This window comes from Gopherus evgoodei, chromosome 15, assembly GCF_007399415.2.
Source record: "Gopherus evgoodei ecotype Sinaloan lineage chromosome 15, rGopEvg1_v1.p, whole genome shotgun sequence".
Lineage (NCBI taxonomy): Eukaryota > Metazoa > Chordata > Testudines > Testudinidae > Gopherus > Gopherus evgoodei.
In genome coordinates this window covers 6224841-6241260 of record NC_044336.1, presented here as the reverse complement: position 1 = coordinate 6241260, position 16420 = coordinate 6224841, and the positions used below count along the sequence as shown (strand labels likewise).

The 16420-nt window shown below is 50.7% G+C and overlaps 1 protein-coding gene across 1 annotated transcript; it reads left to right on the top strand.

Moving 5' to 3' along the window:
- The first annotated feature begins 1823 nt into the window (after nucleotides 1-1823).
- Nucleotides 1824-7102, top strand: CCDC42 (coiled-coil domain containing 42). The gene is made up of 7 exons (XM_030534816.1): nucleotides 1824-1900; nucleotides 2334-2439; nucleotides 2725-2829; nucleotides 3709-3906; nucleotides 4471-4692; nucleotides 6253-6411; nucleotides 7004-7102. Exons 1-7 carry the CDS (start codon nucleotides 1824-1826, stop codon nucleotides 7100-7102), a joined length of 966 nt encoding a protein of 321 aa, XP_030390676.1.
- The last annotated feature ends 9318 nt before the right edge of the window (nucleotides 7103-16420 follow it).

Here is a 16420-nt window from a genome sequence, read left to right as displayed (position 1 = left end):
AAATGGAGCTCAGCTACCCCTGCTTCATTTATCACAGGGGCTGATCCCACTTCCCTTTCGACAGGGACTAGGCCCCCATGACACTGACAAACAATCACAAATGTTGAAGGAAAGCAGTCACTTACCACGAAAAAATTCTTTTCCTTGGAAACCCAACTTCACATTGAAAAAAGGGTTTCAACAAATTTTTTTTTATCAGCCTTGTTTGTTAATCAGCACAGAGCCATAGCACTTTGCAGCTGAGCACCTACCTGTTTGAAAGGATCCACTGGAAAATAACTTCATAGTTTAGAGACAATACCTTCAGCTGCAGCCACACCCAGTCAGGCGATGGGCAGACCCCAGGGCACTAGGGTCGTATGCTTCCTGTGAGGTTCTCCAAGCAGCTGGTTGCCATGTTCCGTGCCCACTGCAGTCTCTGAGTGGCCTTGAGACATAACTCCGTGTAGAGCACATTGCAGTAATTCAGTCTGGAGGTGACACAGGTCTGATCACTAGGGCAAGGTCCTTGAATCAGTAAGAAAAAGGGCACAACTTCCTGGCCTAGCATAAATGATAAGCAGCAGCTTTGGGCAGTGCCACTCTCGGAGCATCCTGAAGCAGCTGTGGCTTCAGCAGGCCCCTCAGATTGTGAATCTGGATAGTAAAGTGGGGAGAAATTCTCCTAAGCGAGGGATCTGATCTGTGCTCTGCCAGGCACGTCTCCAGTCTGGCAGGGTAAAGCTCAGACAATCAGAAAACAAAAGGGTCTGTCTCAGAAGGTACAAAACTGGGGATGAAAGCCAGCCAGGTCTCTGGTCAGGGAGGGGAATGCTCCATTTGCATGGCTCAGATGTCACTGGGATATTATTATTTATCACAGCATGAATCTTCACAGGGCTTCTCTGTGTTTTGTTCTGAGTAAATATCTTAGATCTACTGTGTGTGTGATTGCCCCCATGTTGGCCAACACAGATTGAATTAGGAACCTCCAGAGCTAAAAGACTGCGCTGCTACTGCTTGTAACTGTGACTAACATACACATACCCACATCTAATTTTACACCGATCTGATGCTCACCTCCTCCTAGACACATCTGCCTACATGCAGGAGCTGCCTTTCCTGCTGGGAATACTGCAATGGTTGCAAAGGGCACGGAGAGTGGTGACCCTGGAGAAATGTCACCTGTGCAGGGTGAGGGAACCCCCTGCCATCCCACAAACCCTGGCAGCAATAATGCTCCATCTTTACAAAGCCACCATGTATGTTATGGCTAAACCCTTGACAGCTTTCCCTCTTCCTCCACTTTCTCATGTCATGGCCACTGCCAGCTCAAGGCTTAGCGACGCGGTGCATGGGGACCAGTAGGAGGAGCACAGGCTATGCACCGGGCTTTCAGCCCTGCTGACACAGACCTCCTGTGAGGCTCATCCGATTTCTCCCTTCCTTAAGGGGACATGGAAGAAAAGGGGAGGATGCAGCAGTGGAGTGGAGGACTCGGGGGGTGGCTCCCTGCAGCCCAGCCAGATGGGAACAAATTTCCCCTTAAGGGACAGAGGCATTAAGGTTGCTAAGTAACCACCTGGCATTGTCCAACCCTGGCTGCTGGGGTTCCATGGATTCCAACGGTAGGTAGAGCTAGCCACCAAGCCTCTGTCTGCTGGGGGCTCCGACAAGGAGGGAGGGCAAGAGAGGGCCTTGGGAAGAGCAGGAGGAAGGCGCTCAGGGACTGTGGGTGCATCCCACTCCAGCCCGCTAACTCCCACATACGGCAGCTGAGCTGGGCCCCAGGGAGAGGCTGTATAGGTGGGGCCAGAGCAGGGCTCGCCAGGGGAGCAGACACAATGGCCGCCATGGAGGAAGAGGACCTCTCAGAGTATTTCCGCATGCAGTATGGGCAGAAGCTCTTGAAGCTGCTGATGTGAGTAACACGCTCCCCTCCCATCCTCCTGCTCTCCCTCCCCGACACTTCTATGGCCTTCCACAATTCCACCCTCCTCTGCCCCGTACACTCACCTCCTTCTCTCCTTCCCCCCCACTTCCAGCCCTTCCACAATATCCCTCCTGCCTTCTTGTGTCTCCACCATGTCTCCCTCTCCCACCTTCCCTTGCCTATCCTCCACCTTTCCCTTCCCCTCCTGGCATGAGTAGAATTCAGTCTCCATGCTCATGGGGCCCTGGGCCTCATCCACACGTGGTGCTCTGCCATGTCACCCCAGCCCTGCCCAAGTAACTCAGAGCCTCCAAGGCACAGGCTGAGTGAATGGCGAGGCCGTCTCCCTTGCGATGGGCAGGCAGCACTGAGCCCCCAGGCTCAGTTACAGGCGGGGAATGCTTTTGTATCTTTGTGGCAGGAAATTCCCAGCGCCGGAGGAACAATCCCCATCGCCGTCCATTCGGCTGCTGGAGAAGAAGAAAGAGGCCACACTGGTGCACAGGGCTATGGAGGCTCAGAAGGAGGTGAGAGAGGCATTCGTGAGGGACCCTTGCCATGACTGTTATGATGCACAGCACCAGCTACCAGCTGGGCTTCTTCAGAGCCATGCACACCCTGTTCTGTGCCCTCCATCTCCTGCTGGGTCCAGTCTCCTCAGGCACCTCCTGAGAGGCACAGCACAAAATCTGTCCCTCTGGCCCTGCTTTGGAGGGTCAGGGTGGGGGAGCACCAACTATTGGCATTGGAAGGGGGGCTCACTGGATCAGAGTAGCTGGGTCACCTTTGGCCTTTCTCCACGATCCCTGTAGGCTTTCCGGACGAGGATGGAAGCCCTGAATAACCGATGGGAGGAGCTCAGGGCCAAGGAGATTCAGCTGAAGGCTTATATAAAGAAATTTGAGCAGTTCATACAGGTACAGCCAGTCCTGTGGCACTCACATAACATGCCCCTGAGCTGTAACACAACCACTTGTTCCCATTCCATATGAGGGGCTCCTCTGTGGTACACCCACACACACCCCTGAGCTGTAACATAGCTGCCTGTTTCCATTACATGTGAACGCGTCGTCTCCTCTGTGGTACACCCTCCCACACCCCAGAGCTATAACACAGCTGCCTGTTCCCATTATGGGTAGAGGGCTTCTCCATGACACGCCCGCACGTACCCCTAAGCTGTAATGCAGCCGGCTTTTCCCATTATGTGTAGAGGGCTCCTCCATGATACATCTCACACATCCATGACTTCTTGACTCTCTTCTCTGCATAGAAGAGGAACTGATGTTTCAAGGCAGTAGCCATGACTTTATCCAGCAGGGCCTCTCCCCCCTCCACTCTGTATCACAGCCAGAGACGGTCTCGGGAGGGGCTGCCTAAGGGTGGGTTGCTCTATGTTGCCACGAGCCTTCAAGACCAGCTTTGTCATGCCCAGCTTAAGTGGCATCCATCCCAAAGCCTCAGCCAACATCTTCCCTCAGTGCTGGTAGCAGGATGTTCTCTGCAGCCCTCCTTAGGACCAGGTGCCAATGGCTGTGGAAGCTATGGGACCCCATCCCCGCTGCTGGTGACTGTCTAGCTCCATTGCTGTCCATTGGCGTGATCATGGCTCATCCAGGCTTCTTCTCCCCTCCTCTTCTCCACCCCGCCGTAGTCTCTCTCCTCTTCCAAGTACTGCTGATGTTGGAGGGGTGTGGGGCTGGATAGAAGGCATCTCCTTTTGATGCGGTTGCATTGCTAACCTCACACATCTCTTGTCTCGGGTTTCGTTTCTGGGGTGGTGGCGGGGGAATTGCTAGGAAAATGACCAAAAGCGAATTCGAGCCCTGAAGAAAGCCAACAAGGAGAAAGAGCTGAGGAAACAGAGGGTGAAGGAGCTGGCAAAGGCCAAGCTGGACATGGCAGTCCTAAAACAGGAGCATCAGCGGCTCTTCAACAAGCTGCAGCAGTACTCCATCTTCAACAAGTACCTGGAGAAGGTGGTCGAGATGTCAGAGGTGAGCCTGGATGCTAGGGGCTCCCACATGCTGAGATGGGGAGCTGAGATGGGACCATAGGCAGGGTCAAAAGTCTCATGGGGAGATGAGGCAGGGCCCAGGGTTCCCTGCAGCTGGGTTAGTGCAGAGAGCATAGAGGAGCTGAGATGGGTTTCCCTCATACTAGAAAGGACCTGGAGTAGGGAGCAGGGCTGTGTGGGAGGGACCTGGGGAAGGGGCTGAAGGTTTTAGCAAACTGGAGGTGGGACCCCAGGGGCCTGGCCAAGGGGACAGAGGGTAAGGCTAGGTTGAGCAGGGCCCTCTCATGTATGCGTGGGATACTCAGGCCGGGGCAGGTGTGATGTTTTCCTGGGATGGGGTGATAACGAAGCTAGGACACAGGAGATGCACTGGTGTGATAAGGATACTCTGGGGCAGATGTGCTATTCTCCCCAGTTAGAGGGGATGGGATGTCCTTCCTTCCTTGCCTGGGCTGGGCCTTGGTGCCACCAAGTGGCAGTGTGATAGGCTCCCATGCGCCGTGCTGGGCTATGGGGCAGTAATACCAAGTGTGCTGTGCTGAAGTTTGAGGAGATACGGGAAGTCATTGGCCGGTACAAGACGCTGGTGGGCATGCACCAGGATCTCATGCAGTCGGCACAGGAGGGGCTGGAGATGATTGAGCAGGCGAAGGTGCGCCTGTCGCACTACACGGAGGAGAAGGACGACGAGATCCTGCAGCACAACAACGAGCTGGCGCGCCTGCAGATGCGCTTCGACCACGCCCGCAGCGATGTCATCGTCTGGGTAAGGGGGGGTTCCCATAATGTTCCCCGAGGCAGCCCTCTTCCTCCCCCCGACACAGGCAGAGGAACTCCCCCAGCTTGCTGGGCAGTGGTGGGACAGGAGGCTGGCAGGGCAGCAGGATACTGCCACCCTGTTTGCTGGGTGGATGCCTCACCCCTGACCCAATGGGTCACCCCAGGGTTCATCTGTGACTGCATTGGGCAAGGACAGACCCTGGATTTCAGGGTGCTGGTGGGTCACAGAATCATAGACGTTTGCTCTGTGCATAGCAGGAAAGTTCCTCTAGGTCGATTTCAAATCAGCCCGTCTACACCAGGGCAAACCTCAAATGCTGCTGCCCTTGCCATGATTTTAGTCTTGCCTGCGTTGGTTCTGCATGGTGACCTAAGATAGACTGATTTAAGAGAGGCGTAACCCAGCGTAAGGCTCTGATTCATCGGAGTACTGAATCGTGGGCCAGTGAGACTTCGCCCACGCGTCATGTTAGGCACATGTTGCTTAGTCAGTAAAGCAATGGCATGACATGGGGGTATTTTTTCTAATTGAGACCAGACTGCTGGGATATGAGAGACCTATTTGGTTATATCCAATCTATCCCTCCAGGACCAGGGCTGGATTGTTCCCCACAGTAAGGCCTCCATGGCTTTGTCTGATGTAGCTGTAAAGGCCTCAAGTCTTGGGACTTTCACCAGTCCCTTGGATGAGAATCCGAGGGTGCAGAAACCTCAGCATGGACATGGTTTTGCATGTGTTCAGTCTTTTCTTTGACCAGTTGTAATCCATGACTCCAAATTATACCCCTTGATTCACCCTGTCTGCTCCCTCTTTTCTATTTATACCCTTCAGACACCTACAGTTAATTGTCATGGTCCTCCCAGTATGATGGGATGACACGCCTGCGTAAATAGATGCATAATTCCCTGTTTTAGAAGGGGCCGCAGAATTGTGCTCTGCAATCCAAGCTTTTGTTTAAAATCACAAACAGAAGTGACGAAAACCTTCCAAATGTGACGCATCCTGTCTTATTGTTTGGTTCAAGTTCCTTCCCCATTTCTAGTGCTGTTAGATTTTTACCATTACGTCCCTGAACAGTCCCTGATGAAGGCACACTGGCTGCTGCTGCTGCTGTGGATTGTTTTTCTTTCCCAGCGACATTACAATCTGCTGCCTCTTTAGCAGGATAATTTTTCAGGTTTCCCCAGCCCTTTCCAGTGCTTCTGGACAGTCCATACATCTTCCCTCTGCACCATGCTCACTAGACTTAGCTCCCCAAACCAGCTCCTGTGAACTCTGACCTGCTTGTGCAGGTGCATTCTGGGAACTTGCCACTACCCTGCTGAATTCCCTTAATGATGATCACTGGCTATGGCTCATGATCCTGAGCCGAGCCAAGACTTTTCCAGATGTGAATGGAAGTGAAAGGACAGACTGATGCTGTGTAGTGTCCAGGGCGAGGGTGGCAGATGGGCCGCTATCAAATTGGCATCTCCAGTGCTTTGCCAGCCTCTCTGCTGAGCAGCGTATGTCCATGCTTTCTGCTGTCCTCTCCTCTCGCCGCAGGAGTCTCGCTGGGCCCACATCCAGAACACAGCTGCCAAGAAAACCCTCATGCTGGGCACCATCAAGATGGCCACCCTGAACCTTTTCCAGAGTGTGAGCAAGCAACTGAAGGAGACCTTGAGCGTGCCTGTGGAGGACACCCACAAGCAGCTGGACATGGTACAGCCAGGCTGACACCCACCTCTCACCCCGGGCTCAGGGAAGGAGAGCAGCACCTGCCCCGGCTGCAGGAGGGGCCTGTGCTCTGCACAGGAGAGGGCTAGGAGACAATAATGTATCAGGCACCTCACCCCATCCTGGTGGGGATTCTCTAGGACACAGCTGGGATGCCAATGGCAAAGCAGAAGGGGGGGAACACCAGCAATAAATGAGTATGGAGTCTGTGTTGACCCTTGCCCCTCTCGCCCCAGAGAGGGGTCGGTGCAGGGGAGGGAGAGTCTATTTGTGGAGGCACAAGGCTGGATGAATTGGGACGGCGAGTGACTGAACTGGCTACAAATCTCTTGTGTATCTGGGCCATTGCTCCACGCTTTCATTAGCTGGCTCCCTGCCCTCAAGGACTGGCCCCCAAAGAGCCATCCCACCTGCTCTGAGCTGGGGATGCAAATGTCCAGTCCTCCTTCTCTGCAGCCCAATTTAAAGCCATGGGAAATGTGCCTTTCAGAGCAGCCAAACACTGCCATTCATGCTGCAAAAGCCATTCCAAGCAGTCCTAAACCTTCAGCCCTGCCATCTCTCTTCTCCACCCCAGATCCAGCAGTTCATCCAGGACCTCTCCGACATCTGGGCGGAGGTGAAAAAGAAGGACACCCAAAGCCGATCAATGATAGTTGTGGTCAAGGACGTATAAGGGAAACACCAACTACCCCTGTTCTGCCAAGGGAAGGCTTGGCCAGCTGAGACAGGAAAGGAAAGGATCTCCCATGGATGCTGCAGACGGCACTTCAGTGCTCTCCATCCTCCTGGCTCTGAGCTCCCGCACAACCCGAGACTGTTCGTGTTATAAAGATAATGTATCCTAAGGGCCACATCATTTTCATGGGGTTTGTTCCTCACGTTACATTAAAAACCACCCCAGAATGCCCTGACATAGAGCTGGGGGAATTTCTCCACTTACACTTTGTTGCTGAAAAATATAACATAAGAACAACCATATTGGGTCAGACCAAAGGTCCATCAAGCCCATATCCTGTCCTCTGACAGTGGCCAGTGGCAGGTGCCCCAAAGGGAATGAACAGACAGGTTATCATCAAGTGATCCATGCTCTGGCAAACAGAGGCTAGGGACACCATTCCTGCCAATCCTGGCTAATAGCCATTGATGGGCCTATCTTCCATGAATCTATCTAGCTCCTCTTTGAACCCTGGTATAGTATTGGTCTTCACAACACCCTCTGGCAAGGAGTTCCAGAGGTCGACAGTGCATTGTGTGAAAAAAAACTTTCTTGTGTTTGTTTAAACCTGCTACCTATTAATTTCATTTGGTGGCCCCTTGTTCTTGTATTATGTGAAGGAGTAAATAACACTTCCTTATTTACTTTCTCTATATCACTCATGATTTTATAGACCTCTATCATATCCCCCCTTAGTTGCCTCTTTTCCAAGATGAAAAGTCCCAGTCACATGCTTGTTGAGCCCCTCAAAGAATTCTAGTAGATTTGATTTTTGACCAAGATATTTCACAAATTTTTCCTGGATTCCCAAAAATCCCCCAAAACTCCAAACATTTCAACATTTTCTGACCAAAGCATTTCTTTTGATTTGAAACATGCTGTTTCCATGAGAAGTTTCCTTCCATTTTTTTTTTTTAAATGTTAAAAAAAAGAAGCCCAAACCAAAGTTAAATGTTTCATTTTGGGTCAGACAAAATGCTTAGTTTGACATCAAGTGAATTTTTTTTAACTTCTTGATTTGTGGAAAAATTTGGAAATTGATTTTTTTGGAATTGGTAGATGACTAAAGAGACTAGTTATTTGCCCAGCTCTCCTGGGGCGGGCGGTGGGGGGAGATGATTGTTCCTCCCGTGTAACGGCTATGCATCCCCTTTGGTACTGAGAGAGTGGGGTGTTCTGCATGGGGAAAGAACATCCCAGAGAACCCAACCCCAGAAAGGCACTAATAAGCAGGCTGGGCAGAGACTGGTCTGACTGTTACGTATCCCCCTCCATCTGATTCCCTGAACATCCCCCTGTACCCAGGGACTGGCTACAGTGTTTTCACAAGAGCTCCCAAGGAATATTCCACTTCACTAAGGGACAGGTCATTTTCTCTAGGTAAAAATTCCCTCAGGCTGATATGGAGGGAATGGAGCAGCTCTCCCAGTGTGGCATGAGGCTTCGGAAGGAGAGCGGGTGCCCCGGGTTGGTGTGACAGATTGAGAGAGGGGAATAGGTGCAGGGGCAGGTTTGAGGGGCTGGGGGAGGAAAGGGTCTCCCAGTTTGGGGAGATGTTTGGGGGAGTTAGTGCCCCATGCTGGTGTGAGGGGTTAGGGGGAACAGAGAGAGCCTCCTGGGATGGTGGGAGGGATTGTGGGAGGAGCAGGTCTCTGTGTTGCTGACCAGAGGTACCCATGTTTGTGAAGCACCTCGCTACCACCTGCCCTTAGCATGAGGGAGCCTTGTCTGTACCTGCCTGGGCTCAGTTCCATGACACCACTAGTTACTAGCAACACAAACATTCTCCCTTTGCTGCAGTGGGCCCTGCTGTCTCTGTACAGGTCAGCAACAGGCACACATTAGTCCCTGTGTCCTCCACGTGTCCCCTGTAGTGTCGCAGCCCCCTATCCACAGAATTACCCAGCCCATTGTTCCCGAAGGAACAGAGCATCACAGCTTACTAGTTATACCTTACTACAGATCCGCTCAGCACACTGCACATAGCATGCGCTATTGTGTCTTTATTGCAAGTTCCACTCCACAGATAATCAGTGTCATAATCACAAACAACACTGAGCAATACCCAGCTGTGTGTTCATACTCACATAGCCAGCAATATCAGAGAGCTTCACGGTTCTCTCAACAGTTGGCCATCCTTTGGTGGGGGGGGTCTCTTGATGGGGCCTTCCCATCTTATCCATACCAGGGCAGGAAACCCTTTTATCCTGGGTTCTAACCAAGCCCACCACCTTATGCATATGTACAAGAGTTCCAATCCCCTTTTCCTTATCTGTACTTCTGCACCCCATAAAAGTTGGGGTGCCCCTCTTAGTTCCCCTTATTCTAGGGTTGCCAATTTTGGTTGGATGTATTCTTGGAGATTTCATCACATGACATAATCTTTAATTAAAAATTAATTTTAATTCTTGGAGACTCCAGGCCAATCCTGGAGGCTTGGCAACCCTACCTTATTTCCATTATGCATCTAGGTAAACGCATCCCCATGGTAACCTGAGGTTCCTGCAAAAGTTCCCATGATGTTACATTCATGTCTTGCAGTCTAGACATTATGGCATATTTTCCTGAACATCACCCCTGGGCACATTCTTTACAGGAATCTTGTAACTTTACTGATCCACAGTTATTTCTGGATCACTTATGTCAACCATCCATAGGCCTAAGACCTAACATGGCTAAACTGAAATCTCACAGGCTTCACCCTCCAGGCCTTGCAGTACTTATTGATATACTTGGTGTTATAGTCCCATAATACTATCCTATGTAAACCTCCCCATCACACCTGACTTAATTATACTTAACCACAACAACTCCTCTATTAAATGAAATAATTGGCTACAAGGCTGAGGCTGGAAATGGATAGGAGACACCAGGGGAAGTGTCAGTACGGGACTTGGTGAGTGAAAGAGACAAGGGGGGGAGGTGGGAGCAGGGACCGTAATTGCCAAGGTACAGGCTGACCAAAGGGATCAGGGGACACTCCAGGCAAGGCAGACGTGTGACAACAAAGAGAACACAGGGACTTGGCTGCCCATCAGCTGTGAAACATTGCCAAGGATTAACAAGTTATTTATCATTCACACTTTCCATTCAGACTTCACTGGCCTCAGACGATGATCCCTTCAGAGCAACAGCCTGCAGGCTTGTGTACACGGAAACGTTTTACTAGTTACACTGAAGTTAAACCAATCTAGCTGTACCAGAATAGCCCCCGTGTGGACACCTTATTCTGGTATAAGATTGGCTTTTTTTTTTTCAGCTTAGTTTACACTTCTTCCCAAGTGACATCAGCTAAAGTGAATAAAGGCCTCTGATACCATTGAGCAGGATGCCCACCTTAGCTTATACTGGTATAATGTTGTGTAATGTTGCAAGTCGGGCCCTTCACTCTCTGTTCTAGGCATTGGTAACCATTGTGCTGAGGCCCTGGAATTCAGATCAATCTGGCAGGAGCACTGGAGAAGGAGGTGTGTGGGATCCAATCAACTGAAATCAGCTTGAGTTGAAATCAGTATTGGTTTAGCTCTAGTAATGAAAGTGCTTTAAACTCAAGTCTCAGCTGAAACAGAGGGAATTAAATGAATCTTTATTTCAAGAGAAGCTTTTAGAAGGGTGGCGAGCCTAGTCTTTGGATAATGTCAGAAAATCGATCAAACCACCACAGTGAAAGGAAAGCCCCTCACGTGTTATTCTTTTTTGGTTTTTAAGGTGGAATTCCATGTTAGCAAACAGCTCACTGTGTGAGCCCCAGGCTGGTGGGCTGGGGAGGGGCTGCATTGCGTGTGTGATCCATGCCTGCCTTGCAACAACAGCACATGAACTGGTTATAAAACAAGCCCTGTGGCCTCATTTACACCACTCGGAAACAATTATTAAAATCAGCGTGGAGGTAGGGCACGTGGGTGTGTGGACAGTGAGACACAAGGGCTGTATCTATGTACCTGGGTCACTGCCTCCAGATTCCTATCCAGGGCTTTGGGCCAACTGAGGTATTGACCAGCCTCAAAGGATCCATCCTAAGCCCTGAGCCTGCAGATACTAACACGTGAGTACCTTTCAACACATGAGGCGCTCCACTGCATGCTGTCTGATTGCTCAGATGCTTAAACTTATTTGCACGCATAAGTGTTTGCAGGATCGGGGCCCTAGTTTTTACATAGAACCCATGCAAGTGGGAGAGGACTTTGGGAGTTTAATGAGCAGTGTGTGGCTACTCCTACAGTGCAGACGTGATGACTGAGGCTCAGGACCGGCGCTAGGGGTTTTAGCGCCCTAGGCAGACGGCAATTTCGCTGCCCCGCGCGCTGGTCCCGCGGCTCCGGTGGAGCTGCTGCAGTGGTGCCTGTGGAGGGTCTGGTGCTCCGCGGCTCCAGTGGAGCTGCCGCAGTCGTGCCTGTGGATGGTTCACCGGAGCCGCGTGAGCAGCCAACCCTCCGCAGGCACGACTGCGGCAGCTCCACTGGAGCTGCCTGCTGCCCCCTCTGGCAAAACGGCGCCCACCATTTATTCTGGCGCCCTAGGCGATTGCCTAGGCTGCCTAAATGGTAGCGCCAGCCCTGCTGAGGCTTAGTCATGCAGCTAACCACTGACTAGTGTCGAGTACAGGAGCGCCCCTGTGCCATGAGATAGCAAGTAACAGGTGAGTTAAGGTCTTACAGACACTAGGGATGGGCACATTTCAAAGCATTTACAACTGCAGAAAGTCTCAGCACCAGAATGAGTTTTTATAAACAAGCACCAAATAATCACTCGATCCAGTTATAAAAATCATCTGACCCTCAGGGGGGTTGAACTGTTAGCTGAAATACTGAGCTGGATCGTGCCTTTTTCTGATTCAAAGGCATCTGGTTTCAAATAGTCCCTGAGGAGGTCTTGCCTTCCCTTTCCAGGATTTGCCTGTTGCCTCCACTACACTCCAGCATCATTACAAAGCTGTAGCATGGGAGACTTATCGGAGATGCTTTCAGCTCCCAGTCCATGTGGGTGGTAACCAAGAGAAACTCAGACACAACCCCAAATCATTCATTCACTTCTCAGTCCCGGGGCCCCTTTTTCATCTACTCTGCTCTGCGTCACTTTTCTGAACCCCTTGATATTTTCCAATCCATTCATCCCTTCCCTTTGCTTCTACATTTCTTTCTTTCCTACTCTCTCGGGGGGGCGGGGATGTAGAAGTCTGCAGATAAACTTCTGAACTCTGGGGCTGCACTGACCAAGGACAGAGACTTTTGGGTTGTTGGACTTTTGGGGGGATTTTTGGGTTGCTGGACTCAAGAGACTCTTGGGGTGTTGGACTTTTGGGACTTTGGGGTGATCTTTTGGGTGGCTGGACTTAAGCCCCTGAGGGGAAAAGGACATTGCCAGACTAGCTTGGGGGTGGGTCTTTTGCTCATGGTTTGTGTTATGAATCCTGTTTGTGGTGTTTCCCCAACATAATGCCGCATTGTTTTCCTCCTCCTAGAGGCGCCCGAGGGGTGGTATGTAATTGTCCCAGGTCACTGGATGGGAGTTCGAGCCAGTTTTGCATTGTGTTATTGAAACGGAACCCCTAGATACTGAACCTGGCCCTTGTTGCTGCCAACTCAGACGGGCAGAAGGGTTACATTAGTGTAGTGTGTTAGGGCTGTTATGTTATGACCAGTGAAAAATGGGCTTCTTGTAGCTGCACATCCCCCATCCCACCCCACGCTGGGACAATCTCATCCCAACTCTTTGAAATTATCTGTTTCTAACATGTCCTGGGAGTCTGATCTTGGAATCTGGCCCCTGTCTTTGGGTTTAATGTAGCTAAATCAACGTCTGTGTGCTGCTATCCATGCTCCCATATATTCTATGTCTTCTCTTTTCACGTGCCGAGGCTCTGATTCGGATCACACTTCTGTGGGATTTGCACAACCTTGGAGATTTACACTGGTGCAAGCGAGATCACAACCTGGCTCTTGGCTTGTACCATGGCTCCAGAATAATAGCTCCCTGGTTTAAAACGCAAGATCAAACAGGTCAATTGCAGTTCCCCGAGTAGAGACTGCGGGGAAGGGAGAGCGAGGGGAGAGAAGCATCTATCTCTGCAAGTGGAATCAGCCTGCTCAGGAGAAGAAGAGCATTGCTAGTGAAATTAAGGCAACAATCAGTGCATTTGACAGTGTGCATTAGCCCAAGATGAAAAGATTTCTGGGCCCAGCGTGCTCCTGGCGGTGTTCAGCAGTAGAATTTACTGTTGATATGACTCTATCAAGAGCGAATCTGAGCTCCAGGGTGAAGTGAGTTGCCAGTAATGCTCTTCCTGCAGCACTACCTTACTGTTAACTCAGGCTTGACAAAGATCATATGCCAGGAGGCCACGCAAGGTGTGGGCCTAGCAGAGGTCAGAGGCCCGAGCTCTGGCAGTGAGGTAGCAGCTACTCAAGAGCCTGGGTATTTGTATTATTAAGAATGCCACTTATGGAGGCCAGCGATAGGGACCTCACTGTAACAGGGTAGTCCCCACCTAAAGCACCCTCCCTGGAGCAGGCCGTGGCATAACCAATACGCCTGCCTCAGTTTCCATAGGAAAAGGGAACAGTCTTTCCCGGAGTCCATTCAAAGCCCCATCTTTGGGGATAATTTATTCACGAGCATGTGAAATAATCTGCAGAGCCCTCATGATAAAAACATTCTTCCCCGCACCCTAAAGTGCCACAGATCACAGAAGTTTCCCATCCCTCTCCAGGAACTTCATCCCCACTCATTCTCCCAACAGGCCATCTCCTGCCTGCTCCCAGCCTTTTTGCCTTTGTTCAAGGGTCTGCCCTCCAGGCCATCTACCCATGAGCTCCCAGATTCGCTTCTCTGCCACAGCACTTCTCTGGGAACCCCAAGTCACGTCTCCCATGAGAAGGGCCCCCACAGTGTTCCAATCCACTCCATAGGCCTCCTCGCTTGTGAGTCCTTCCCTGCTCGGGGAACATCCCACCAGGGCCACCCCACGGGCCCTGGGCTCAGCGTCTCACAGCCCTCCACCACAAGGCATCTCCCCACAGTGTTCCATTCCACAGGCCCCCCTGCCCGTGACTTTTATCCCTGCTCCCGGGATCCACCCTCCAGCATCAACCCTCTTGTTCTGGTCTCTGCTTCCTCACCCCAGACTGGTTCTCCTGGCTCCTTGGGGCCTCTGCACCAGCTCGCCTGTATCTCAGCAGCTCTGACCATTCCTTGCCAACAACTATCTCCACCTTGTGCTCTTGCTAACAGCTCCCTGGTGCGGTGCAGTCCAGCTCTGCTCTGCTGCTGCTACTACTACTACTGCTGCTGTTTCTCTCTGGGTCTCTCCCTTCTTCCTCAGGCAACTCTCGTGCCCTTTTCCTGCCTCCCTTTTCGTGTGGCCCAGGTGCCTTTCCTTAAGCCAAATTGGGAGGCAGCTGAGAAGTCAGAGCCATGCTGCGACTCTCTCTTAAAGGGGCTAGTCACCCTGTGACTCTCAGCATTCAGCTCTACATGTATCCTGAGCATAGGCCCAAACCTCAATAGCATTTACTCACTCCTTACTTGGGCAAAAATCTCATTGACAGCAATGGGGGATTTGCGGGAGGAAACCCCAAGCTAGGACTTTGGGGGGAGGCTCAGTAATCTTACGGGTGGGTAAACTGAGGGACAAAGGGGACTTACTAAGGGGCCAAACCCTGAGTTCCTGATGCAGGTGAGATCCTGCTGCAGTAGTTTGGGAGGTAAGGGGGGTTCAGAAGCAGAGTATAAGGGCCCAGGAGCGGATCTGAATAGGGTAGGAGGGATTCAGGTGCTGAAATGCTTGGTAGGGATGAACCTTGGTAGGAATTACTGTAAGTGAAGGCCAACAAACATATTTCCACTTGTCACTTACCCTGGTGCAATCACGGCTCCCAATCCACATGTTGGATGCACTGTTTGCTCCTCCAAAGGTTGATCCAGAGCCCTACAGGCCTGATCCTGCGGAGATGAACTCCCACAGCTCCCATTAATTTCCCTGGAGTTGTTGGTGCTCAGCACCCCTCAAGATCAGGTCCTGAATGTGCTGGCTGTACATTAACATGTATGTTATTGCAGTGACCCATGTTGGCCAATACATACACATTAGGGGTTGCATATGCCACATGAATGGGTGTTATGTGCATGGAATTAACATCATAAAATGCATTATAGATAGATAAAAAGTGCTGAGATTGTCAGCTGAATGTATCAGGCTCTCCCCACTATTCCGTTCACCTACGCCAAGTATCCCACAATATTTTGGCCGTAGAAAACAGGAAGCCTGTCAAAGCCAAGATACATAATTGGGGAGGCCTCGCACAGGCTGGGAATGGCCTGAACATAGAGAAACCTATGGTAAAAAAGGTACAGAAAAAAACAAGCAGTTACAGCACTGTAACGAACTGGTGGGCTGGATTTTAGTGATAGGTAGAGTTTTGTAACTTGTAAAATCATCTTGTAAATATGGCTGGCAGAAACGCGTGTCTTTGAAGTACACCTTCTGTGCAAGGTGACCATGCTGTGAGCTAAGCATTGCTTCCCAGAAGGAGAGAACGTGTATCTCCTTTTCATATTGTCCAGCTTTCTCTTTAAACAATAATTGTGGCTACGTTTGGTTATTTGGGCTCTTGAACATTTCTGAGAACGAGCCGCGAGTGGAGTCAAACAACAACTGGCTACACCTTTTTGTCAATAACAGTGTCCCACTCACCATGTGACTAGCACATAGGGTGACCAGATGTCCAATTTTATAGGGACAGTCCTGATATTTGGGGCTTTTTTTGGTATGGGCTTCTATTACCCAGCCCCCCGTCCCAATTTTTCATACTTGCTATCTGGTCAATCTACTAGAGCACAACTTCTCCTGTTCAAAGCCTTCCTTTGGCTACACTTCACCCAGCAAACACCTCTCTTTCACCTTCTCTCTGATTAAGGTAAAACTTTCTTCAAACCAGTCCTGGGCGCAAGCCACAACTCTGGATCTAGTCTTAAAGCACCACAAAGCTCTGGGCAGTTCAGATCCAGAGTTTGGTTCGATCCCCTTATAAAATGAGTGTTTGAGCTGCAAACACCCTGAAGTTCAGCTCAGGGAGTTGGGATCAGACACTGAACTGTTGCTTTGTGTGCCACGTGTGTCTAAGTTACACTGTGATTATTTGCAGGGTGAGGGCCCTGGGCTTGTTCTGGGTTTTATAAAGCACTTATCTGCTACTCTGAACAGAATGACTAATAATAACCAGATCCAAATGGGACCCTAGGAGCCATACGTCCCTCTATCGCATCAAATGAGTCATC

Bases quoted from the DNA above. Each gene is read 5' to 3' on its own strand.
- CCDC42 (XM_030534816.1), top strand. From the start codon at position 1,824: ATGGCCGCCATGGAGGAAGAGGACCTCTCAGAGTATTTCCGCATGCAG. The intron at 1,901-2,333 runs GTGAGTAACACG...TCTTTGTGGCAG, and splicing joins AAGCTCTTGAAGCTGCTGAT to GAAATTCCCAGCGCCGGAGG. The intron at 4,693-6,252 runs GTAAGGGGGGGT...CTCTCGCCGCAG, and splicing joins GCAGCGATGTCATCGTCTGG to GAGTCTCGCTGGGCCCACAT.